Source organism: Cygnus atratus, chromosome 3 (assembly GCF_013377495.2).
Source record: "Cygnus atratus isolate AKBS03 ecotype Queensland, Australia chromosome 3, CAtr_DNAZoo_HiC_assembly, whole genome shotgun sequence".
NCBI lineage: Eukaryota > Metazoa > Chordata > Aves > Anseriformes > Anatidae > Cygnus > Cygnus atratus.
In genome coordinates, this window is record NC_066364.1 from 4,610,771 (window position 1) to 4,638,544 (window position 27,774).

At 39.6% G+C, this 27,774-nt stretch overlaps 1 protein-coding gene across 1 annotated transcript in view; it reads right to left on the bottom strand.

The window, feature by feature from the left end:
- TFAP2D (transcription factor AP-2 delta) overlaps window positions 1-27,774 on the bottom strand; it is a 49,903-nt gene that overhangs the window by 16,261 nt on the left and 5,868 nt on the right. The window contains exons 4-7 of the mRNA XM_035563697.1: window positions 17,180-17,345; window positions 14,404-14,522; window positions 7,138-7,279; window positions 937-1,050 (exon numbers count right to left, since the gene is read on the bottom strand). Coding sequence (XP_035419590.1) covers window positions 937-1,050; window positions 7,138-7,279; window positions 14,404-14,522; window positions 17,180-17,345 — 541 coding nt within the window. The remainder of the gene's footprint in view (window positions 1-936; window positions 1,051-7,137; window positions 7,280-14,403; window positions 14,523-17,179; window positions 17,346-27,774) is intronic.

The following is a 27,774-nucleotide window of genomic DNA, read 5'->3' on the forward strand; positions in this document are numbered from 1 at the left end:
CCATTATATCAGAACAACCTTCTGGAAGTTCCCATCTCTTGACTGTATGTAACATACAACCGAAAGTGAAAATATGAAGTTGTGCAATACCTGGGCTAATAAATCTTGCAGATCCTAAGACATCTGTACATTTTTATCCATAACTTGGATAAAATTCCAATGAAATGTGGACAGCTTCTTAGGCTGTCTACATAAGTAAATTAAGTATTGCTAAGGCATGGGCACAAGAACTGAGTCTAAATATGTTAGTAAAATTTTAATAGTCTCTGGCATAGTTTTGGTCTGAATTTGCATTCTATCAGATCATTCCAAGGTATTGTTCAGGAATTAGTGTAGCAAGACCACTCCCAGCAGGCAGTATGCTTTGAGGCCATTCTGGTTCAGCCTGCTTTGGAGGTTAAAGTGTATATATATACATATGCACTTCATGTAAAAGCATGCTCCTGGTGGGATGCTGTCAAATGGTCTTAGTAGCACAGAGGAAGTGCTGGAGCTATTTAGTTAATTGGTAAGGATGCAGCCTAACTGTTCCTCTATTCATTGTTATAGTGATTCATTTATATTGCCAAGGTGGCTCAAAACTTGAGTTTCCACACTTCTGGACCATTTACATTCTCTCTTGATTGGCTTGTGATTTGGCTCATATCTAAAGGAAGGCAGATAAGAAGATTTGGCTAGCAGATATAGAAAATGATTGACTCAAACTCAGACTGTCATCCATTCAGCAGGGTGAATACAACTAGCTTGAGCCTCTTTGCTAGGTAAGCATAAGCTTTTAACAGGCACAGACAACAAAGAGAATATAGACATTATTGTAGTCTATGTATAGACATATAGACATGTCATAAGTAAGGGAACAAATACCATTACATCCTCATATGTAGTATTTACCAAAATTATGAATTTTAGGTAAATGCTCTTCTTTCAAAATCATACCTGAAATGTGTTAAATGTCTCTGGATGTCGAGGTCTAGTATTGGAGTCGGTCTGGAGGATCCAAGGGGTGATCTGTCTTGACTCAGAAGATCTTGGAATTCTTTACATATTTGTCTAAAAGGAAAGTGGATATCCTTAATTGTGATAGGGGTAATCCTTCCTTTAATGCTGATCCCCATAATCCTGGGTGATTTCATTCATAACAAATATTTGTCAGAGGCAGTGTTAAAGGAATTAAAGACAAATGAATCCTCCCTTGCCTTCCTGCCCCAAATTCTCAGAGCAGACAGCATATAGAATCTCTTGAAGAAGAGTAATTCCCCTCTAAAACCATGTTAATATTGAGAAATTCCATCAATACAAACTTTCACTAGCTGGGACCTACGACTGCAGTTTTGGCATCTTGCAATGAGAGCTCAGGGTCTGTTTTGCCTGCTCTCTCATCAATTTAAGGTCCTTTGGAAAGGATGGATGGTCTTCTGTTCCTTCTCACTTTCCTTCTCAGGATGCATCAGTACTGGAGATACATTTATAGAGGACCTAACAGTAAGAGAAACCTAAAAATTAGGTATTTTAATTCTTGTGATATTGTTGTATTGCGCTAGTTCACAAATTATTCTAGGAATGTGCTACTAATACATTATAAATCAATCAATCAAACAAACAAACAAACAATCAAACAAAACCAGTTCCATTTGGTGCATGCTTCCTGAAGAATGCTATCTGGAAATTGGATGGATTGCCATAACTTACTTCCAATTGGTTTATGACACAGTCAATTAAAACAACAACAACAGCAAAAGGTCAGATATCCAGATATGTGTCTCAGGACTTCTCCAAATTGGCATATCATTCTCCACCAAATGTATCAGAAATATAGACACTTAATGTGGGGTCAGGAGGGGTATGATGCCATCCGAATGATCAGGACACTCATATGATTTACCTGATATTAGCCTGATACTCAGTTGTATTGGCCTAGTAATGGTCTCAATGACTACATGTCAAATAGTAAACTATATGGTGCCGGGGTTTCTTCTTACATCCTGTGGCCAATTATCATTATCTGATAAAGTCTGTATGCATATGCTCTCCTAACTCCCCAACAGTATGGCTGCATCCAAACTGATTCCTGAAAATAGATGTTGGTGTGGACTACTTCCCACAACATGTACAGAAGACGTTTGGGAGTGTTCAAGGAACCAGTCTAATATTTTAATAATATAGACAAGCTCAACAAAATGCCATAGTGTGTGCATGGCTTACTTTGTTATTATAGATGAAATAACTGTGTATGGGCCCATTTTTAACACTAAAGAGGGTCTCTGTGATCCATGATTTCTGCTAGCATACTTTTGCTTTGTACATCTGATCCTAGAAAGAGTTCAAGTTCTTCATCATGACATTGTAACACTTGTCCTTTGGGACAGGGACATAATAAAAATTAAGTGGTTAAACTCAGCTTTTTGGTATTTAGGTCTCTTCATTACCCAGTTACAAGTAACAAAACTCCACCAATCTGTTTTTACTTTTCAATATATCACTGTTCTACAAGATTTGGATATAGACTTTGGATAGCACAGCTCTCTCCTAACAGGAAAGGGATGCAGAAAACTATTTCCCGCTGCGACACTGGACTTCATCCAAGGTTGATTTCTGTAAATGCTTGTCATCAGTATGGACAAGGACACTGACTGCTGGAAAAGACAGCATCATCTTAGCCTTTCGAGCAAAGAGAGGTATTCAGCAGAAATGTATGTAAATGCGGCATACAGTTTTAATGAATCAGATCCTTAGAGGAAAAACAGTTCCTTTCAACAACTGAAAACAGTCAGTCATTTTAGCTTCTAAACAATCTGCTATCCCCAGTCGGCCCTGTCAACACTGTTCCTCTCTCCTTCCTCCAACCTTTACTTTCTACCTGTTGAAAAAGTTCATCTTACGAGTTCTTATATTTTGACAAAGAAAAGTGTCAAAACCAAGTGTGCAATTAAGTTCCCTTCTATCTTCACATGTCAGAAGTCTTTACTGAATGTTGCAGATTGAAAGAAAAGAAAACTTTTTTATTATACATGAAAACCTTTAAAAGGCAGTAACCTACTTTTTCAAGGGATTTCTACTCAAAGTCATGTCTCAATGCCTCCACTACCAACAAAACATTACCTGGGGTAGTGACAGAGAGGATGGTTGACAGTTATGTACCAAGTTGGACTGTGATTTTGCATAAGCAAAGAAAGATGGTTAGGGATTATCTGTCTTAAGGGCTCCAGCTAAAAAAAAAAAAAGCAAATAAATAAATAAATAAAAGAGAATCCTGGCCTTTCCTGTAAGGGAGGCACCTAATGATTTGTGAAAGATGGCCAGATGTTCCAGGATATGATCAGGAAAAAATAGAAACTTATGTACAGAATCAGACCGAAAGCCCATCTAGTCCATGATCCTATCCCTAGAAATAGACAAAGCCTTTGTGAGGAGTACAAGAATGGGATGAATGTGTGCCCATGAATCTGATATATTCCAAGTGTGGCAGAGTTGCCAGGCATCCAAAGAGTAAACATCAGAGAGGTTCTCAGCAGATACTTTGCATCCTGTCTCAAAGTTATTTTTCACAAAACCAGCACACTGAGAACATATTGTCATGGGTCAGATATTAATTATCCTGTATTGGTTGTAGCAACCCCACAATAAAAAAGTTATGCACAGTATTCTGTTCTGATGTGTGTAAATGTGTATCTGGTCCTCTTTCTCATGTGCAAGATCTTGTGTTGTGATACTCTGTGATATTTCCCCTAGGACACTGTGCCTTTCCATCAAGTGGAATTGTTGATGTGGCCTTCATCAGTTCTGTACCTGTCCTACCTGTAACCCCTGCAGCCTGATCAAGTTCTATCCCCTGTTGTAAAGCCATTAATGGTCTTTCCCACACCCCTACAAGGTTAACCAAACCATGCTTAAAGGCCCTCTAAGTCCAAACACCTTATTTTTTATTTATTTTTTTATTTTTTTTAGATTTCTTTGTGGGTTGCATAATCATGTCTTGAAGCCTCCCTAAATGTCTAGAGTTAACAGGACACCATCAGCACCCTTTGGCCAGAATTAAGACAATTCAGTCCTTTTTTTTTAAGCACCTTGCTCTGGAGTGCCCAAATAATCATCTACTCAGTCAAAGAAAGTGGAGAAGTAGAATCATAGGAATGGCTTCTCTCATTGTCTGTCACATTCTTACCCATTCAGTTCCTAACCAAAATTTGCTTAACTCCTGTTCTGCCCTTTCTGTCACTTGTGTTCCACACTGCACTGGCAATCATCTCTTCTTCCCATGATAATGGTCAGGTAAGGCTCCAATTCTTCACTGTCTAGACCATCAAATTACCAGCATAGGCCATGACACCATCTTGTTGCATCAACTAGTACTGTTTTAGGTGGGTCCTGGATTAGCAAATGCAAGGAATTATTTCCAAGAGGTAGTTTTAGAAGGTCAGGTAGCTTAGCACAATGAATGTGGTCTGTTCCGTGACAGAAAATTGCCCCGGTTTCATTCACTGTACTACTGTCAGTATACTGTCAATGTAGCCTCTGACCAGGTAGGGCTGACCAGGGAAATGAACAGAATTGCCTCAGGCTTAGTGCCGTGTTTGAGTTAAAGAGGGCTATTGGCATCTAAAACAGCAGCCTCTTTATTAACACATGGGTCATAGTTCTGTGCATGGATGCTGAACTGCTTCCACTCAGGGTAGATATATTGCTTGACTACAAGATGTAGATGCCCTTGATAACAATGAGATATTCTACCAGAAACTGGAGACTTCTACATTGTAGACATTAAAGTCTCTATTTAGGTGCACATAGATATGTAATACCAAAGACATCCATAAGAAATGGCAAATATGACATAGCAATAAAAAGATACTTATGCCCTTCTCGAGTAGCTGCTGATAACTAAGCTGGATAATCAGTTAATCTCAAATGGTGATAGGTATTGTGTTTGGGCACCAAGCCACTAAAGATGGATGTCTGAACCCAGCATAGATTTTCACATATATTACTAGGAATTGCAGAAATACATATTTTTTTCTTTCCTCTTATTTTTCCTTAACACCCCACTTGTGAAAGATCTCACTGGTTTTACCAAAGGCACACTTCTGAGGACTTCTGGCTCTGTCCCAGTGGGACAGTAGCAACGCACATGCACAATGACACTCCATTTGTTTCCACAGACATAATTTGCCTTGAATGATTTTTCCACCCTGCAATTTCAGTTTCGTTTTTGGTGACAGCATAACTATCCACCACATTTTCTAGTGTCTCAATTTACAAGGCATGAGGAAATTATGAATTTAATTAAATTACAAACCTAGATATTAGATACATCAACTGAATAATATAAACTTCTGTCAGATAACTAGAGTATCTACCGTCAGATACATGTCAGATACATGGAGGTATGGCTGGGAAATGCCATGCTGATATGGTCGTGGACCTGCGTTTCCTGTGGTATCTGGACAGGGCTGGCCTGTGAAGCACTCACTGTTCTCCTTCCAGGCAGGAGAGGGCAGTAGTAGCACACACATTGACCCATCTGTCCCTGTTAATAACTGCTCTGACTTCAGTAGGATATGGCCTATCCTTAGACTATTGGTGAGGCACTGATCAATTTGCTGGTGCTTTTAAATGTTGAGATTAAAAAAAAAAAAAAAAACTTTTGTTGTTGTTGTTGTTACTAGTGCAGAATAAAATCTTAAACCCAAAGTTCATGGACATTTGGAGTAATGTATGCCCATGATTCCCCACCTCACTAGTAAAGAGTGAGGGAAATGGAGTGGGGAGAAAGGGTAGGCAGACTCTTACTTGTCCCCCAGTGGGACAGCCTTTGGAGGTAGGACATGGCAGTCATCCACTGCTCATTATCACCTGTGGCAAAGTGATCTCTCCTTAGAGCCAGAAAACAAGGCAGATGATTTCTGCCATCAAGGTTAGGTAACATTTATAGGCAGGGCAAATTCTGGAGCTGTGGCAATGTCTTAACTCTTGCTTATATAGTGCCCAGCATTACAATCAGATCTTAAAAACTTATATGATGCAGATTGTGCAGATTGTTGATGGGCTATATATCAATGCAGAGAGAGGTTTCAGTGCATGTCACCTCTGGGTCACCTTCAAGGTGAAGAGCTCTGGATACAAGAAGGACATCAAAGCCAGCAATCCTGTTCCCCCACAACTAGGCAAAACACAGGGACATTGAGATATAAGTGACAATTCTGTGGCTGCTCAGCCTTCACCCCTACTGTAGCAGGATTACTCTCTGTTGGATGTATCATTCTCAAACATTTCCAGCAATGGAGAAAAGAGGTGGATGATGTCTTGGTTTCTGGCCTCAGCTCTCCTGCTGCCTTCCTGTGTAACACAGCGGTAAGCTCTGGAAATATCTGATTATATTCGAGGCCACCCCATGCAAGCATACCACACACCTAGTGTAGGTCTATGTTATGCCATGCAGACTATTTATTCCTGTTTCCCATGGCTCATAGAGGCTAATTCTTCCCTCATCAAGGCTAATTAACTTAGATGAAATGTTATCCTAACATAATGTTACTGCTCCAGGGAGGTGAGTGGCTTGTTTAGAGCAAAGTCGGGTGGCTCTGCGTGTCTTTAATGGCTTTAGCAAAGCTCCCCTGCTGGTGTACATTGTTCCAGTGCCTTTGACTTCAAGGAAACCCTTGCAATTTTACAAGCAGAGAGGATCTGTCCCTCTGCAAATCAGCACTCCCTCAGCAGACTCACGATAATTATCTAGCAGAAACTAATACTTCAGCAGAAACTTAGATCTCCTTTTCACATATCCTTGTATTTGCTGCTGTGCAAACAGGAGACAAAGCCAGTTTGGCCTAAATCTCTTACCATGTAATAATGTCCTCTCCACTCACTTAAATCAGATAATCTGAGACTAAGATGTACAAGCCTCCTTAACTGCAGACAATGAGAACATAACTACTAAAACCTCATTATAGTAAATAAGGTTCCTTTTACAGCATCTCTAAAGAAGCTTGCTCTCATTTTCTGTCAGTGAATACTGTTGTGATAGCAGTCTCCACAATCACAGATCTTTACTCCCACTCCTCCCTGCAGCCCCCAGATTCAGAATGGAAAAGTGGCAGACAGATTTCTTTTTCAATATGACATTATTTCCCCCCCACTTCTTACTTTGTTGCTAAGATCATCTTTTTCCTTGCTGTCTGCTCTTTCTGTTCCATGTGCTGTCTGGCAATGTGCTCTCCCACTGCCTTGGCAGGGAACTCTGTTTCACAGGTGTAGCCGAAATCTCTAGCCAAATGTAATGCTTCCCCTGTAGGTAAACAAAACAGGTCAGTCAGTTAGGATTTATTTTACTTTTTTCTTACAGAATTTCTATCATCATTAAAAAAATAAATAAAGTCACTCATCTACTGTCTACATCTGTCTCATCTGTCTACAGACATCCACTCCCAATCTCTGATACAGATTTCAGTCCATTTCACCTGCTCATACTTAGACTTCAGATGGTGCCAGCCAGAAGATAAGAAGTATGTTCCTGTTGTGAGAAAACACCACTCAAGACACTTAGGTTCATCTCCCTCAACTGCCACCAGTATACTAGTGTAGCTGTGCAAGTTTTGTAAACTCAGATCATCAGTAGTAGAAATTAGTGGGAAGTGGGAATAAAACTTTTTAAACAGACAGGATTCAGCCTTTGGTGCTTCACTTCTCTGTCCATAAAGGAAGAATAGCTTCCTACCCCAGGAGAGAACTATGAGAAAAAACGTGCACTTCAACATATTTTCTTAAGAGTTAAGTGAGCAGGCACAGTACAGTTGCCCCACTCTGAAGATGAGCGGCCCACGAAGTACAGCACAAGAAACAATCCTGTTTCCAGAAAAGCTTGCAATCAAAATTGACCACACAAAAGAAAAGTGAAGACAATGAAGATCACAGCTGATGTTTTGTATGTGGGGAAATCAGTGCACAGGACTTGACTAGGCTTTGTGAAAAGTCTTTGACAAAGGTAGACACTGAACTTCTCCCCACTTCATCTACAGAGATTGGACACTGTCACCTAACTCCATATTAGGTGCCACATGCCTCTGGAAATATCTGCCCCTCTCCATTAACACAGAGAACTCAGAAATTTATTTTAGGATTTACTGAACATTCCCCGGTCTGCATGTTGTCACTCTGACAACCTTGGTGTAGGATTTATCTGATCAAACACAGCTGACTGGAGTGTGAACATCTGTGCCTAAGTTAGTCTTTCCCTGGTGGGAAATAGGCACTTTGAGATCACACTTGCACTCATCTCAAAGTAGAAGGTAAAAATAGGTCAGCTACCAGAAGCATATGTTGAAGCACATCTGTATGAATGACTAACAGTGACATGCTCCAGAACTGCTTTGGGATTAGGGTATCTGTTTGTCTGGTTTTGTTTATCTGCTCATTAGTTTTGTTTGTTTGTTTTCAGAGTTGACTATTTGAGTGCCATCTTGAGTGGTGACATTGGACCCTGGTTCTTTGGAGACCGTGCTAATGCTCTAGACAGACAATTAGGAGAGATGCAGGACCTGTAACACCTCCGTCTGAGAATACCTGCAGTGAGATTCATGTGATTAAAAATCAATATTGACATCTGAGCTAAGACTCCCTAGTCGATGGAGATAAATTTGCACTTTAATTTGCATTTTTTATGCACTTTATTTGCACATATCATCCTGTACTAAAGTAGAAGGCAAATGGATCAGATGTACCGTAGAAGGCAAGCAGATCAGATGGAATGCAGAAAAGTCCAGGTTGGATGGAATTCTGGAGATCTTCTGTTGAAGTTGGGCTTTAGATGACATTATTCAGGGCATTTTCAACCTAGTCTTGAATATTTCCAGCCATGTAAATTCCACAACTAAGCAACTTAATTCAATGCTTAATTGTTAATTTAACTTAATTTGATTTAATTGTTAATCACACAGAATATACTGGCCTGTATACTGGCATATACTTGACTGCCAGCCTTGCATTTAAAACACCCAGAGGTTACAAATTTAAGCTACAACTTCTAAATTTTTGTTGAGGTGCTTCAAAATTTGTGTTTCAATTACTCTGTTACTCCTCCTTTCAGTATCAGGTTTTGCTTTTAGGCAAAACTCTATTAAAATACATGATAGATTTGTTTTCATGCCAGTGCAGAAAGAAGATAAAAAGCAAACCCTTCGAAGCTGTCATCAGGTGGAATTACCATTCTTCGGACAGCTCTGTCTTGATCCCAGTCAGACCCAAGTAACAACACAAAGAATGTACTCAGGAAAGCACTTCAGCATTTAGCCATTGGAAAAAAATAAAATAATAATAATAATAAAAAAACTTGCTTTCTTCAAGGAAAAAAAAAGTGATAGAATGTTGGCATTTATGTAACATGACAGCAATATACTGACTGAAATTTGAATGTTTTCACTTAATGTGAAAAAGAAAAGGAAAGAAAATATGAACAGTCATTATAACTAATCCTTCCAGAGATGGTGTATATTATTTACTACAGCTAAGAAATTATACTAAACCTGTTGGATGATCTTAAAAAAATATATAAAAGTATAAAACTTGCTCATCTTGCCTGGGGCTGGGATTGTGATTATGACTGACTGCTAACAGTGTATATAGAGAAATACAGTCAAGAGAAAAAAAGAAACTAGAGGACTTATGTATCTACTTACAGGTAGGAAAAATTTTAGCTAAAAAAAGTGCCTATTGTGTTGTGTGAGAAAAATAAATCTGCAAATGTTTTAAATATATTTAAAAAAATACTGGAAAGGGTAAATTGATGTAGGTTATAAATGTACTTTATAACTACGGATAATCATACATATAGCAAGTACACCCATGTGATATATGGAATAGACATTCTAAATTACAACATCAAATCTAAACATGGAATACTCTACAGAACATTGTTTATCATATTTCATAGCTGAGCAAATATGTCATTTTGAACTGCCACACTGATGGTGTATTTAGAAGTGGACTGTGTTATATTCCTATATATATTATATATATTTAATATCAGTGAATGGAGTTGCCTAACATTAATGCACAGTAAAACAAGTCCGGGGAAAGCAGTTTGTACAAAACATAATAAAATATTTTTTTCTACATTAAATTTTTGACAAACATTTATTCTAGGGGAGAAAGTGGAAATATTGGAAATGTAAATGGATTGGCTTCTTCTCTTTCAACTTAGATTTGCAGTATTCTGCTTTGTTATTATTTATGCTAGGGAGTAGTTTTACAAAAGGTAGAAAACCCTAAAATATCTGGCACTTGTAGCCAATTGCTTTGTTTCGACCTTAAATTTAAATTTTGCTATGTGCAATGTCCCTTATTCTTTCCTTCTGCAGAGACAAAGAATGGGTGCTGAGGATCATTGGCTTTTTCTACTTAAATCCAGCATGTCTTTGTAGCTATAGGCAGTGCTGCCTTTCCTATATAGTTTGACAATTGACCAGAGAGCTTTGCATGATGGAAAAGGACAGTTGCTGAAGCTGAATTGGAAGAGACAGCTCTAGAAAGCCTCAGTGGAGGGACCAGCCTGCGTACCTTGACAGGCTTCTGTGGGCAGGTGCAAGGAGCAGTGTGAGCCTCTCCTGGGTCTAGCAAGAGTGAGAGATGCTCCTATGAAGAGTGAAGGCAGAAGCAGTGTCCCAGGAGGGGGACACTTGGAATCTGAACTTCTTACTCTCTCTTCAGCTTCACCTCCTCTGGATGCTCTACCCAGCAGAGATGCTACCCAGGGGGAGGAGAGACAGGCAGGAGGTGGAATGAAAGTGTTTTTTTTTTTTTTTTTTTCAGTTTGTAGGATGAGAAGGGAGGGGGAAAATGTGGAAGGATATTAAAACAAAGGCTGAAGGGAGAGTCTGACAGTTGCTAGCAGAGTAAAAAAATAAATGCTGATCGATTTTTCTCAAGAGTTTTGGTCCCCAAATGATGAATGCAGTCATTGCTCTGTCTAGTGAATTTAGTATTTTACTTAGGTTTGACAGGAAAAAAAATTCCATATTTTTTTCATCAGTGTTTTTCCAGATTTTTTTTTTTTGTAAATTCATGTCATTTAAATGTCTTTAAATTCATTCATGTATTTCTTTTACCTGCATCTGCAATAACATTTATGCTATGTCTCTGCCTTATAAGTGACCAAACACCTGATGGGGACATCTCCCATCTTCTCACATCCTTCCATATTCTTACTGGGATGCTTTTGACTCCTTTGAACCAGCTTATCCTTGGCAATGCCAGCAATGGAGGAGCCTTTATTGCATTAGCTAAGAAGTAGGATTTAAAAAAAATATTTTTAGAGCTGGTAAGAAAAATGACCTTTCCTTTCTTCTAATTTAGGCACTAGAGGGCATCCCTCACCTACAGGTTGAACAAAGCTAAGTCCAGCACTGCTGTAGAGTCTTGCGGTGCTGCGGTTGTTCTCCCAGTCTGTCTTTCCACCCATTGTGCTGATCTATGTGGATGACAATATAAAGAACAGAACTGATATCTCCAACAATTCCTACTTTGGGCCCCAGAATTTCTTACCAAAGACACTAAAGATGCAAGCTTATCAAAACCAACCAACCAACCAACCAAAAACAACAACAAAAAAAAACGTAACAGTAAACAGCCAGCAGCCATGCTGAACCCAGAGAAAAGCAAGCTTATAGAAAAAAAGGAGAGCTGAATAATTTTCATAAAATCTGGATCTTTATCACCACACCCTAGAAATTCGTTGCAGTTTTTCTGTTGAACTTCAAAGGACTCCCAAAACCACAATAATTTTAATGTATTTCAGATGAAGAGAAATCTTAGTTGTGTCAGAGACTTTTGAGATGTCTTTGGCAAAATGCATAATAACCACAAAATTGGTTTTGCCTTTTCTTACCTCAAAGTGATATTGAAGAGGTCAAGAACGTACCTACCTTACAGGAATATTAAAGGCCTCAATACAATGAAGACTGTGAGGACCTTGTTAGTTTCTGTAATAATTAACTTAAAAGTATCTACCATAATCAAGAGAGACACAATACAGGGTCTAAATGAGAAGTCCACATAGTCCACCTGAGATTTTGGGATTCAATAAGACTAACAGATTATGACATCAGTTTGTGTATTAACATTACCCACTAAAAGACAATGCTGTTTTCTGCATATCTTCTTCATATCTTCCCCTATGAAAAAAGGCAGAGAGACCTGGGTCTGTTCAGCCTTGAGAAAAGAAGACTGAGAGAGGATCTTATCAATGTTTATAAATACCTTAAGTGTGGGAGACAAAGAGATATGGCCAACCTCTTTTCAGTGGTCTGTGGGGACAGGACAAGGGGCAATGGCCACAAAATGGAGTGCAGGAAGTTCTGCACCAACATGTGAAAGAACTTCATGGTGAGGGTGACGGAGCACTGGAACAGGCTGCCCAGGGAGGTTGTGGAGTCTCCTTCTCTGGAGATATTCAAGGCCAGTCTGGACGCCTACCTGGGCAACCTGCTCTAGGGAACCTGCTTTGGCAGGGGGGTTGGACCCGATGATCTTTCAAGGTCCCTTCCAACCCTTACAATTCTGTGATTCTGTGATTCTAAAATCTGGAGTAAGCCTGTGTATTTCCATATATGCCTCATCCATCATCAGGAGCCGTTGAGGGATGGGCTTCCTTGCAGAAGCTGTGCTGCAAGTTATAACCAGTTGGAAGTAATATTTGCATGCAGAGAGGGAGGATAGTTTATACCACACATAATTCAATGAAAACAACCAAGTTTACATAGACATTGTTTGCATAGACATAAAATGAGCTTCATTTTGATTTCTGTTGGAATATTAACACATACGGTGGTGCCTTTCCCAATAATTTTAGTAGACAAGATCTACGTTTATCATGTCTAGGCAAGCAGGTCTAGTGAACTCATTCTCTTCAGTGTATATCTTTAGCACTTAGAATATCACAATAGAACAGTCCATTAACAAAAGCAATGGTATAGGCTTGATAACAATTTTGCTATTGGCTTTGAGCAAAGGGCAGGGAGGCAAGGACAGATACATTCCTGGGGAAAAAAAAAAAAAAATTCTAATTGTGATTTACGGTAAAACTACATTGCCATCTGTCCCAGGCCAACAACTGAAATAGGGTTTTCTCCCTCTCCACCTCTTCTAATGAATGAGTGTCTGGCCACATAGCTGTTTATTCTTCTCTACTAAGACCCAAGACTCATGAAGGAACAGCCCTTACTCCCCTAAACTGGTACCTTTCCTAACTCTGCAACTTCATTTGGACTTTCTCTTTATTAGAGGAAAGTGTGATATGGATATGTCTGTATTTCAGAGCAGCCCCATGGTAGTTTTGTGTGCTCAGTGCCCCATGAGGATCCCAGTTTCTCTTAGATTCTGAAAAATCTCATTTTTTGAGGATTCAGTGCTTTTTCCCTGCCTTCCAGAGTCTCCATCATTGGAGATATTCAAAACCCGACTAGACAAGGTCCTAAGCAACCTCTTCTAGTTGACCCTGCTTTGAGCAGAAGGGTTGAACTAGAAGATCACCAGAGGTCCCTTCCAGCCTCAGCCTTTCTGTAGTTCTGTGATTCTGTGGTAATATGTGCTGAGACCTCAGTCTACTTGCCTAGATCTGTATGGACTTTTCAGGTTATGATCCTAGAAGGTGTTGACCTTTAGGATGAGCTGAATGCTCTCAACATCAAGAAGGAGGGATCTGAAATTCCCAGAGCTGCTCCTTGCAGCCAAACAACAAACTGAGTACTTAGTGGATTCACCCAGAATAGAAGAGATTCAGGTAGAGTTTCTTCCCTTTGCCTGAGGGGTTTGAACCTGCATCTCCCAGCTGAATGTTCGAAGAACACATCAGTATTTGGTGAATCGTATTTAAACAACAAATAAAGGCCAAGAAAGTATCTCCTGGGTCTGCCTAGAGTTTATGTGAAGAAAAAAAAAAAAAAAAAAAAAAGATTTCATTCATTTATGTGCAAGATGAAGAGGGTTGTGTAAATAATAGGCCTTCTTATGGAAGGAAAAATATCACATTTTTGGATCAGCTCCAGGAAATTCACAAGTGTTCTTTGTTGTTGTTGTTGTTTAAAAAAAAAAAAAAAGTATAAACAAACCTACTTGTAGAGCTGGTATAAGACATTCATCTCTCACAAGAACTCTTGGATCATCGATTTGTAAGGCAGATCCCAGCACAAAAAGCACAGATCAATGCTGAGGAAACTGCATGACAAAATCACTTGCTGGGAGCAAAGACATCTCAGAGTGAACTTCCATGTTGCCACTGGTTGTGTCTGTGGCTTTGGGCAAATCAGTTCTCCTCTTTGTACAAAATACAGATTATGATACTTAACACAGTGGCTGAAAAGTGTTTTAATACAAAGCATTTAAATTGTGTTTATATTACTGCAGTATTACAAACCCTACCTTCTACCAAGGAAGTCAAGAGTGTGACATTTGCTGCTTTTCTTCTTCCTGCAGGCAAATTCAGTCCCAGTCTGTCTAATTTTTCTCTCAAGCAGCGTCCTCCATTCTTAGATTTTGCTCTGTCAGAAGAGAAATGTAGGAGAGAGAAATTTGTGTTTATTGTGCTCTCTATCTAGAAATGGTGTACACCTTATTGGCAAATGTATGCAGTAATGCCGGCTCTGATGACATCAATGGAAAGTCTTTCAGAGTTATATTCTTAACTACCTACTCACACTGTGTGAGTTTTTCAGGTTGGTCTTTTGACAGACATTAAAATGTCAAAGTTGTATCAGATCTTCACACAGCTTTCTACTTAGTGGGACCCATGGGCCTGTTTGGGTGCTGAGCCTGGGATTGCAATGACTGAATGTAAATATTGACAGTGTAGTCACTTATATCTGACCTAGCCACCCCAGGCTCCCAAGAAAATCAAAAGAGAAACAAACACTTCTAGGCTGATAATAAACAAGTCTAGAATAAGAGATCTTTACCAATTTCTTCTACATGACTATAAAAGGAAGCCAGAGAGCTACTAAAATGCAGATGTCTATGTGGAACCCAGCTCCAGCTATGCCTATATGATCTATGTAGAAATCTGTGTACAAACAAATGTGGTATATGAAGCCCAGCACTTTCTAAGAATATGGATAAGCCAATAAAAAATGTTGATGGTAAAATCTCAGCCATCTTTGGTTATCTATGCCCCTATCCCAGATGCCTACGTCACTTTGTTCTCACAAAATGGTTCCTGATGCATCCCACAACTGCTTTTCTGCAGTACTTCAGTGTTTGAAGCTTTTCAAGCATATCCACTTATGCAGCAGTCTTAGGTTCAATTTCTTGTTCAGCCTGAGGGAATTTGAACCTGTGTCTTTTCAATGAATACAGCAGCCAGCTGGAGGTGCATAACTAATGTTAAAATGCTTAAACATTGAATAGAGCAGTGACTGTAACCCAGATCTCTCCCATCCCAAATGAATGGCCTGGTCATTAGATAGTAAAGTCATCACCACTTTTATGCCTTCGCTTTCACCTAACAAATATTTAATTATTCTCAAATGAGACTGAAGGTCCTCCAGCCTAGAATAACCCATCACTGATTACTAAAAGTGTCTGCCTAGGTGTTTTGAGATGCAGCTTCAAGTTCCTTCAGGCAGAGGAAGGAATACCCCAGTTTTTATGGTCACTTTTACCCACTGAGAGATACCACAATTTTGACTATATAATATGTCAGGAAGTGTCTACTGAGAACAGCAAGCTGGGGAAATATCCTGATGGTGATAACTAATGGAATGCAAAACTAACCCTGCCAGGTCTTGGGCAAATCATGAAGCAGTTTTGTTTTCACTATATCTGTGCTTGTCAACTATGCAGTGTCCGAGTCTGTTCTCTAGTCCTGAGACCTACTAGTATAGCCTGACCACATCTATATATTTACGCTCTGCACTGTAAAACAAAATTGCTTTATCCGAACTGCCAGCTGGGAGCAGCCCCTGGATAAATCATCAGCCAGGCCCCAGGATGATTTGGTAGAATGATAGTTGGTCTGGGTCAAAAACGTATGGGGATCATTCAAGCGTTTTAACAGAAGAGAAAATTGAGTACCTATGTTCACACTCATGCCCTTGCATTCTTAATACCTTTTAGTGGTATTGATGAAGTTTGGTATGAGTATTTAAAATGAACATTTCTGTAACTGCTAATTGAAAGCATCTCCAGGGTGAAGCAGTAGCAGAGGACAATTTTTGCGGATGTATATTTTGGAATTCAATGCCTATTGAGGCAGTTCAATGGGGTGTATGCCCCCTGGAACAATTTTGCAATCTAGTCCTTACTCTGCAATATGGCTTAAGAGAGCTCTTGGGCTGCTACATATCTTAGAATATAGCAGGTTGGATAAAATGACTTTCAGTGTAAGTACAGGGATCAGTGTGGCCTTCAGTGACAGCAGTGAAATAGCCTATGACTTTCCAGCTAGTTTTGATCAAAGGGCATTCAAGTAGCTTATGTCATCTAAGTTGACGCCTCAGGGACATTGCGACTCACATATGCCTGGCTGAATTACGGTTGCCTCCTTGTTTTCCACTTGTAATGTGAGGCAGAGTCTGCCACTTTCCTCCTTTCTGCTACTACACTCTGCAAGCATCTACTCTGGTCAGTGAAGGGTTAGAAACAAAATCATACCTAATTACTTGCTTCTCCTGCAGCATCTCACAATGAAAAAAAATGAAACCAGCATATTTTGCCAACTCTATCTTTTCTGTGCTCAGGAGGCATGAAAGGTTGAATGGAAGAAAAAAGCATCCCTAAGCCTTTTTTTTTTTTTTTTTTTTTACAGTGAGGATTGTTTCACATCTGGTAAAACAATTTAATTTGAAATAGTTTCTCAAAAAAGGTTAATTTATAGTGCTAATAATTTTTATACACACACAGAGTTTTTTTTTCATTTCAAATCAAAACACCTGTTCATCTGTGATGGGTAACTGAAATGAGGGGGTAAAATAAAACGAAAACATAAACTTTCCATAAAGAATATCAATACAATCTTAATTTTTCTTATTAATCATTAAAATATTCCTTAGAAAATGTCTTAATTCGTAATTCATCTCATTCTGCTTTCCCAAGCAGTGGTCACCTACCCAAGTGGGGAAAGAGAACAAAATCTTTTTGAGGAAAATGAAATCACAGAAATGACAGAACGGTCTAGTAGTTATTATTCTTGCCTTTAACTTACCTTCTTAAAATGCCTCCTAAGAGGGAAGCATTGAGGCATTCTGGTGGTGAAAGGCGCCTCTTCACTTCTGCAATGGTCACTTTGTACTTTGAAGTGGAGCTGAGTAGAGATAAGCGACCAGGTACAGAACAGAACAAGTCGGTGGGGTTAACAACGCATGTTCCACCTGCAAAAAACAGAACTGTTAGAGTTGGAAAATCTTCATGTTCCATATTTTGACAAACTCAATAATGAAAAAGAATTCTGATGTGTTTTTTTTTGTTTTGCTTTGTTGTTTTTTTTATGTTTATTTATTTATTTATTTATTTTAACATTGCATCACTTTGTTGCTTTGGGAAATTATAATTAATTTATATTTTAATACAGAAAAAGTGGATTATTAGATCTCATAAGTTTTACAGGCAAAATACTTCATTATGGCTACCTCATTTGATTTCATGATCAACAAAAATTGAATAAGGTCACCAAAAGAGCCTTGTATTTGATATAGTAACACTATGGGATTGAATGAGATTCAGGTATCACTCATGATTTAAGAAAATCAGCTGGTTAAACATTTAAAACATTGTTTCCAATTATAAATGGTCAGTTAGACTCTCATAGCAGTGTTTAGAACCACAAAGATGCAATACCACTATAGGTTTGCAGTGATTTGCAGCCAGAACTCTTTTCCTCACCTTTTAACTCTCATATACTCCCTCTAAAGTTAGGTCAAATCCTCAGCTGATGTTAATGATTGAAATCTACTGAACTACATCACTTTACCTCAGATTAGTCCTGGAATTGGCTATCTCTTGAAAGTGACAATTACTTGGCCTGGGTCTATAACTGCTGAATGATCACCAAATCTTTCAATGAAGACTGTGATCAATAACTCCTCAGGCGAAATGGAGCTTTTAAGTTAGAGCTAATTTCTGAGAAAGCAAGAGAGAAAACTTCATCTGGATCTGATCCAAGAGAACAAAAATCTTAAGGACTAGCATATATTTTATCACCAAGTGCAAAACACTCTTTGACCTGCCTTCTCCAACCCAACTACAGTAAAAATTCTGGGGAAGAAATGAATCTTACCACTGCATTCACAGTTCTCCCCTGGGGAAAGATGAGAAAAAAGAATGAGCTGCATATGACAGTGGTATAAAATATCACATCGTTCAATGCACTACTGGAAGGAGTTTAGATGGTTTCTGCAAGGACGATGATATAAAGACCTTCTTACAGCAGAATGAATCTGTGCTCATCATTCACGTTTAAAGGAAATATACTGGTTTTAAAAATACCATTATCACTTCATCTTTCCTATGAACACTCTAAACTGCACTGCAAGAACTCATTTTATTATGCTTAAAAATTTAGTTTGTAGTCTGAATTCTAGAATAGAATAGAATAGAATAGAATAGCTCATTTCAGACCACTTTTACTCCTTCTTCCACAAGTAATCCCTCTTAAAAATAAGGTGACTATATACATTCCAGCTTTAGCAGAGACGGAGAAGTATAACTCATGGATTAAACTTCATTAAAAGCAGACTATTGCTTGCTTACATAAGGCAAACAGAATTCCTATCCAAATATTTCATCTCTTGAAGGTATATTTAAACATTTGTGCTGACAGCAAAAACAGAAAAGAACATCTCTTAGTATAAATCCCAGATGGGTGAGATCCTGACTCAGTACAGCAGGTTATTTTATGACTTGCCCAATTATACCACAGGATAGATATTTGTGTCCACTTCTCAGACAGAATATGGAGACAAACTGTGCATCAACAAAAATATATATGCATCAAGGGCACTTATGCACATTTTTGCACAGCTGAGAGTTACAATTTATGAGCTCAGATGCTCAAATACAGAAATATGGTGCCACATGCCTGATAGATTTTTTTTTTCCTTGACTGAGACAGGGCTGCACAGAAACCTAAAAAAATTTTCAATCAACATTTTCAAACTTCTGGTCTGTCAGGTACATTTTTGAAAAGTGTTAACACTGAGTAGATTTGTTTGTTTGCCATTTCTCACTGCACTGATACACAAATACATATATACACATTTACATATATGTGTGTCAAGAAAACAGTAGCAATGGGTACATATTTATTTACTTTAATAAGTCTGTAAATTTTATAATGAGTGAGACTGTACTATAATCAGTGTGATATTAACGTTATCTTCTTGCCAGGTTAAGCCAGTATGTGCACCATTTATGCCAGATAAATAATTGTTCCTTTAATTCAAAAACATGTTACCCTGCAGCTGTTCCTACTCTAACCAGAATTTACTGGAACACATCTCATTACTATTTACTAGAAGTTTGTTTACAGCCTAAAGTGGTTAAAAGTATTTTGACTATGTAACACGGTCTCAAACAAAGCAATTCCAGGTAAGTGAGTTATTGGTTAAAAGTGATAAAAAACAAAACAAAGCAACAACAAAAAAACCCACACAAAACATGTCTAAGCAATTTGCTCTCCAGAAACATGGAGCACAAGTTGTAAATTACAAGGAAGTAAAATCTGTTGCATATAATTATTTCACTATATTAATTATTCATTGACTCAATAACAGAGAGCAGTGTGGTGTTTTACAGACAAAGCTATGTCCTTGTCACAAACTGTGTGCAGTTTTGAAGGCAAGGCCCTCCTCATACAAACACCACCATGAAGAGATGGATGAAGTCATGGCCTTTACACCAGGTGGTAAACAGGAAAAGGAGTGACTGTAAACAAAGAGAAGCATCCTGGAAAGAGAAAGGAAAGAAAAAGTGCAACCAAACTCGAAGATGAAGGGTTCTTTCTTTCAAACACATACACTTTAATGTATTCTTTCCCCCATATTCTGATCATATGTTAGAATGGAGGAATGATTTTCTAAAATGCAGCTCAATGAGGAGAGGACAAGGTCTGGTTTATGTTGCACTGAACAAAAGTGGCAACAATGAGCTGTCACCCAATGCTGCTGTGGGTGCTGTTGGAAAAATCAATCCTTGTTCAACCATTGAGTTGGTCTTGTGATAACATAATGTTTGAGAACTGGGATGCTAACTGTCACAGCTGAAGAAGCAGAAGAAAATGCCCTCAAAATGAAAATAGAAATAATGCCTTTGATAAGTCTATCATTTCAGCCTGGAAATCTCTATTCCTCTTGGCAGATTTTACTTCCTTTAGAAATTTTTACAGACTATCTTTTGGTGCTAGGATATATAAGAAGTTGTCAGCTCATCAGAAGAACATCCCAACACGTAACCATGACAAAGAAATATGCCCGCCAGTGTACACAAAGAATGGAAAGCTGTGGCCATTACTTTCTGATGCTACCCACACAAATGGTCCTACTGCAAGGCTAGGAAAAGAATATTAGAGTGGGTGGAAGGTGAGATAACCAATAGGATCATTCAGGAGATGACCTCAGCAATTTCCTGCTATGGCTATCATGTGCAATAAGCATTTGAATGCTAAAAGAATTATTTTTAGGACAACTGTTTATTCCCACAGTGAAGTGGTTATATGGTCTGGTCACATATAATCTGTTGCCATGAGATACTGCATTACAGATGACTGTAAATTGTGGTAGTTGTGCTGTTACATCCACAGAGGTTTAAAGGCACAAGTAAAACAAGACTTAGATGAAGGTGGGGTATCTTTTATATTACGACTGATAGATTTGGGAAACAAAAAGAAAGAAGGAAAGCTTTCAGGCACAAAAACCCTTCTTCAGGGCTTGTCTTTTATCCAACTCTATTCAATTACTTTTTCTTTCTTCTAGACAGAATTTTACCTTCTGATCTGTCACCTTCACGTTGATTTCAAGAAATACAATTGTTCAAAAAGAAAAGGATAGGAGAGGAAGAAATATGCTTTATGCAGCAAAACACATCTGGAGAAAGACCCAGGGCCTGATTCTGCCATATTCTGAGTCATCTCAGCTACAATAAATTTAACTTAATTTCAAGTGTTCCAAGGGAGAGGAAGAAGGAGAAACTATACTAATTCTAGCTAGCTTTCTTCTGGGACCCAGTCCTTTTCTTTGTAGCTGGCTGGTTCATACTCAGTGCAACTCTGTGTGAACTGCACTTTTGCTTTGTTTCCCATGCCTAGAATGAACAAAAGTTAGGCTAAGTGATACTGAAAAAAGTAGTCACAACAAACATTGGGAGAGTATTTCTCTTCCTTATTCCTGTCTCTCCATCAAATAGCGTAAGTCAGTGCAAAATGCCAAGACACGCTGATGACAAGTTCTGTATGACAGCAGCAAGAACAACATAGACATGCTCTAACCCAAGAGCAACATACTCCAGTCTTGTCAACACAATGAAAATCCCAATAATTCATGATGCAAAAAGAGCTTGGTCTGCTTTGATTGTAGGGTTCCCTTTATACAGATAAACAGGACAATAGGGTTTCTAGAGTGAAATGATTTATTCTGATTAAGTTGTACACTTGAACATCTGCTGAAATATGTCTCCCTAATATTGTCAGGGTTAAGTATTTGTGCATTTTCTCATTGCAAATCCATATTCTCATGTTTCATGCTTTTCATGATAAGTAACACCATTGCTTTATTATAAACAAAATATCTGTTGATGTTACTAAATATTTTTTTCACTTTCAATACAAACATTTTTTAAACGTCTGTATTTTTTATAGATACAAACATTCTACAATGTCATTTCTTATTTGTTAGTCATAACAGCTGCAATATGACAGGTACTTTATATTAATTCAAGAGAAGGTAAACCCTTTTCTAAAATACTCACTTATAAATATCATATAGCTACGGGAGGAAAAATCATTATTTACCAGAGCCAACAGTGCAGAAATAATGTTTGTTTTGTTTTGTTTTGTTTTGTTTTCCAGGATATATGTTTGTGTGTGTGCTTGTGTACATTATTAAGCATAAGCATGTGTGAGTGCCTACTGATTAATCTTATATAAAATATTAATAATGTACTATGCTTTTTATTAGTCTATTATTTATATCTACAGGTGCTGTTCATGGGAATCTCCAGCTTATACTATATTTTCTGCTCAGTTATGAAATTCTAACAAAAGTACAATACGTTGCAAAATGAAGACATGTAAACCTACCTCTCTTCACCTTTTTTTTTTCTTTTTTTTTTTTCTTTTTCCCTAGCAAGTACAAACCTAAGCTAGCCGTTAATTGTATAGGGTTTATCAGCATTATTTAATCCAATGTTCAGTTCCCAAGGGTCTGAAAGCAATTGAAAATGTTCCCCAAGTTATCCTCAAATGATCCAGTCATTAATCTCGGGAGCTAAATATTCACAATTCTAAAACTCATCTGCATTTGTCAGGAAAAAAAATAGTAGGTACTGCCTGCTTTCCCCAGTTACTCTTTTGTTTTATTGACGTGTACAAACTTTGCATCATGTACCTAGTCAAGTAAACCAGCTCTTCCTATATATATGAACAATTCTGTGATAATATCCTTTACTACAGCTTTACTGCTAAGGAAACACAGACATGTCTGCATGCACAAAGCAATTTAATATACACATATACGCTATATATATATACGTAAACTAGAAGAGACAGAAAGACAGAGGGGATGGTCAGTAGTTTTTACGATCCATCTTTTACCTACATACAGCTTTTAAAGTTGTTAAGAGCATTAAGAATTTTAAGTTTAGACAACGTTAAAAAAATACCTTGGGAGAAGCAAAGACAAGAACAAAATAATATAAATAAGAGCGATTGGTCCAGGAAGTTAACTTTAAAAATTGTATCAAGATGCAAAAGGATTTAAAATCTCAGTCACCCAGGAGTTCAGCAAAAGTAACGGAACTGATGCGGGAGCACTTTCGCAGCTCCTGGTGTGAAAGATAGAATCCAAACCCCAAATAGAGCCAAAAGAAAATAAATCTGTTTCATTCCTCTTTCTTATACACAAACCAGAAGAACTTATGAGCACTTTGGGAATACAGCTGTGAGTTGCTGGTAGGTGAGCCTGCATTGTGTCCTGCGTGGCTGCAGGAGGAAGGTTTGGGGTTGTGTGCATTATAGGGTGTGTGTATGAGTGACTGGTAAGGCTTTGGGGCTCTGCCCGTGGTGTTTCACGAGTGAGCACTGCGTGGGGCAGAGAAAGCGGTGTTGGAGGGGGGAACTGTGCTCTCCACGAGGGTGTGCCTGGTGTGTGTCCACGCGGGTCGTGCTTTTCCAGACCTTGTGCCCTGCGTATGTGTCTGAATTTGAAAGGTGCCGGGGAGTGCTCCGCGTGTTGTGCGCTCTGTGCGTCGTACGCCCTGTGTGCGTTAAGGGGAGCCAAGCCGGGATTGTGCAAATCACGGCAGCCAGAGCTCGGAACGGAGCAAAAGAAGACAGAAGACACATAATGCACAACCTCTACCCCAGAAACACTGATTGGAGAGCGGCACCAACCCCGCAGTGAATGGGATCCGCACTATCGCCACTCCGCGCGCAGCCGGAACAGATCCTTTCGGAGATCAAAAGAAAAGAAAACAAACAAAAACACCCCCCAAACCAACCTCACATCTCTTCCCCAAACAGGTCGCAAAGGTCTTGCTCCCACCAGGACCCTTTTAAAGGGAGCTGGCTCGCTCCCTTCCCGGCCAACCAAGCGCTCTGGCTCCGGGCACTGAGCTCAGCCCCCTCCGTCCCCTTCCCCAACCCGAAACTCCCGGAGAGCTAACACTCGCCACCCGATTTGGGGAGGCGGTGATTTTAGTCGGCTGGAGATTATCTCAGCTGGAGCCGCGAGAGCCATTAATTAAGCCAGCTATTTAGGATTTTAATGCGATTTAAATTGGCCCTTGGAATAGAAAAGAAAAGAGGAGAAAAAGACAACAGTGCTAATGACAGTGCATTAGGATCTGAACACAATGATGGGCTATTACAGGAGTCCCGAGGCTCTTGTAAGGTTCAGAAGAGCCGGGAAAAGGGAAGGAAGAGAACAACAAAGGGAAGACAAGGAGAGGATCTGCCCTGCCCTCGGTGGGCTGCCGGCTTGGGCGCTGGGACCTCATCCACCGCACCCAGCCCTCCATTCCTGCCCTGGGCTGCCAAGACCCCCTGCTTGGGGGGCCGGACACAGCAGTGCTGTGGGGGCAGGAGGTGCTGGGGGGCGGGGAGGGGGTCCTCAGGCACCTTTTTGGCAGTGGAGGCTAGCCTGGTAACTCCAGTTTGCTAGTGCAGGGGATGGCAAGGAGATGCGTCCCCTCTGCCCATTCTTGCACCTTGTCTGCCCCAGGCTGCCTGGATGGGACCGCGGGGGCCTCGCGGTGATGCCCCAGCACCCTCTCCTGTCCCTCTCCTCTGTACCCAAGGGGCAGGGGAGAAAGCTGTCCCGGGGAGAGGCAGCAAAGCCCTCAGCCCCTGCTTTCATCCGCCTCCAACATCTTGCCCGAAGTCTTGCCCTTAATGACTGAGTCATTAGGCGGTAGTTTTGAGTGTCAAAAATTAAAATTAGACGTGGGGACAGGATCAAGGCTCAGCGAGTGCCTTTCAAATAAGAAGCGATACCACGACTAAGTACATAAAAGGCAGAGGCAAGAAAGGGAAGCGTCGTTCACCGGATTTTATTGGCAATTTATGGTGACTGATGCTCTAGCTTTTAAGAAGAGGGTGGGTTTCTTTTTCATTTCTTTATTTTTTCTTCTTTTTTCTCTCTTTTTTTTTTTTCATCTTCCCCCACCCCCTTTTTATTTAATCAAATAAGATCTGAGGGTTATTTCTAGCTAGGCATTAATGCATTCGGATGTCAGTCACCTCTAAGCGATTTGACAAACTCAAGATCTCTTAAAACGTGCAGAGTTCAGATCATATTAATTCCCCAAAAATGTTTTGATTCAAAGTAGTTTGTATTTTATGTTGCCAAGGGCAATCGAAAAAGAGCTATTGCCGATAGGTTGGCCCTTCTCTCTTCAGGGCCCAGAGGCGATAGCAGTATTTAAGCTTCTGAAATTAGCCTGGGGCAGGAACGATGGATGATCACAAGGCGAAACAAGAGCTTTTTTTGGAGTTTGCCATCTCGATTTCATAAAACGATGCAGGCCAAATGTCACCGTGTTGTCTTTTTAATCCAAATATATGGAGGTGAGGACACCAAACCTGCATACACTTCATGTCCAGGGGATGGGTAAGGCACGGGTATAGAAGGGGGTTTGGAAGGAATTTGAAGATGAAGGCCCCACCAAAAATAAAATAAAATAAAATAAAATAAAATAAAATAAAATAAAATAAAATAAAATAAAAAGGAGAGAGAGAAAGAAAACAAAAAAAAAAAAGAAAAAAAAAGAAAAAAGGGGGAGGGGTGAAGAGAGAAAAAGAAAGGGAAAGAGAGAGAGAAATCAAGCAGGAATCAGATTCTTCTGCTTTTAAAATGACAACCTAGAGAGGAATTAAAAGGGAATGGGTATGTAATAAAAGCCTGAGACGATTAATAGGAAAGTATAAGAGGGGAGGGATTTTTTTAATCACTAAAAAACACAGACGACTCCTGTAAATAGAAGCTTCATTTCTTCAAGTGATTTCTTTTGAAACGAGCGATCTGAATATTCAACTTTAAGGCAAAGCTCCACTCTGTATGTACAACATTAATATGATCTCTGCAGAATTTGGTACTCAGAAATATTAACATATCAAAGCCGCTGCCTGAGGCTAGAGAAGCTATCGATACACGAGCAGTAGGAAAAGTAAAGATTATTGGTTCTGATGGTTAGAGCAGGGAAGCTCCGGGCTAAATCCTGCACACCATTAACTGAAAGTGATAGCATGGGGATCTCTGCCCTGGAATCGGTGGCAAATATTTTCTCTAGCTAGTAATTAGCTTGCCAGTACCTAAGCCTTGCAAAAATCTTTTACTTTCCGAGCCTCATTAAAAGCAAACACCAAATCACTGCACTAAACAATCTAGAAGGCAGCTGATATGAGTAATGGCAGCTAGAGATGGAAGCAGGGAAAAGACGTGTTTGTGATGTTTGTCATTCCTATCAGTATTAATACCAGGACTGCAAAGCATGGCACTTCTTAGAGATTGCTTTTTTTTTTTTTTTTTTTGAGAGAACTATTGAATAGTGCATTCCCATGGGAAAGTATATGGGAAGTTCGTTTCTTTCTTTCTTTCTTTCTTTCTTTCTTTCTTTCTTTCTTTCTTTCTTTCTTTCTTTCTTTTCTTTCTTTCTTTCTTTCTTTCCTTTTCCCTCCCTCTCTCTGTTTCTCTCTCTCTTTCTTTCTCTCTCTCTCTCTCTTCCTTTTCTTTCTTTTTCTCGCCCTCTCTCTTTCTCCCTCTCTTCCTCTTTCTCACTCCTTCTTTTTCTCACTCCCTTCTTCCCTTTTTTCCTTCCTTCCTTCCTCTCCTTCCATTTCTTCCTTCCTTTTCCCCTTTCCTTCTTGCTATTGTATCTAAAGTATTCAAAAGCAACCTTTAAAAAAATATATATATATTAGCGACAAAAATAAAATAAAAAATCTGACACAAGATGTTTAAAATATTAGAGAAGCCACTCTTGAGTTAATATATTCTTATTGATGTATTACTAGAAAAGAAGTGTGATTTATTTATATGGGATACTGTATAGCGCTTAGGAGCAGGATGTTTTGATTACTGCTAACACCTATCGCTTTTTTTGAAGTCGGACAAAATATTTATTATGTATTTTTAATATACATTTGAAACTTATACTCTCGCCTTTGATATCTTCCCTGAATATGCCAAGAGATAGATAGCAGTGCAGTAGTAGTTTTGCACTTAGATCAGGGTAGAGAAAACCTTGCATTTTCATGCTGGATTTCCTTTACTATCAATCTTTAAATCTTTGAATAATTTGATCGCTTTAAAAAGAGAGGGAGAGGGAGGGAGAGGGGGAAGAGAGAGACTTGACTACAATCATCTGCACAGGTAATTGGAATCTTCTTAACAGCAACTGAATAAACGGGAGTTGAGCTGAGCTGAGATTTGAGCCGCCCTTCAGCTGGGAAATAAGAACGACAGTCAAACACTACAGACTCAGACCTCAGCTGACGGCAGCTAGGTCTTTTTCAGCTAACGATCTCTGCCTCTCGGAGGTCAGCTCTGGGATCAAACCCGAAAAGAATTATCCCCTTTCCTAGGGATAATTAGCATCAGCTGAAATCCGAGAGACGAAGACCTAGGCACCGACAGCACGAAGCTGGCAGGAGTTTGCAACCCCTCCGCGCTGCCAAACCCTCTCCACAGCCAGCTGTGCCCGGGGAAGGGGCCGGGAAATGTTTGGTATCCATCCCCCCAAATTTTTCCCCTTTCCCCTCCGCCGGCTCCGCCGCTCAGCCCCGGCTCGGGCTCCGGGAGCTGTCCCTTCAGCACCACCGCGCCACCGCTGCTGCCCGGCTCAGCCCCGCGGCTCGCTCAGGGAACCCCCAGAAAGCCCAGACAAAAAAGAAAAACACTCCCCCCCTCTTGTGCTATAGCCTCCTTGTCGCTCTGGACTAGCATCAGTGTGAGCAGAGCCCGAGAGGTCTTCTACTGTTGGTCGCACTCTTTCTCATGTAGGGGTTTAACCGCACGTGCGCCTTCCCTCCATCTCTGCTCGCCATCTACAAACTTGTGTGAGGCTGTTGTTACAGCTTTGTCTAAGGAAGTG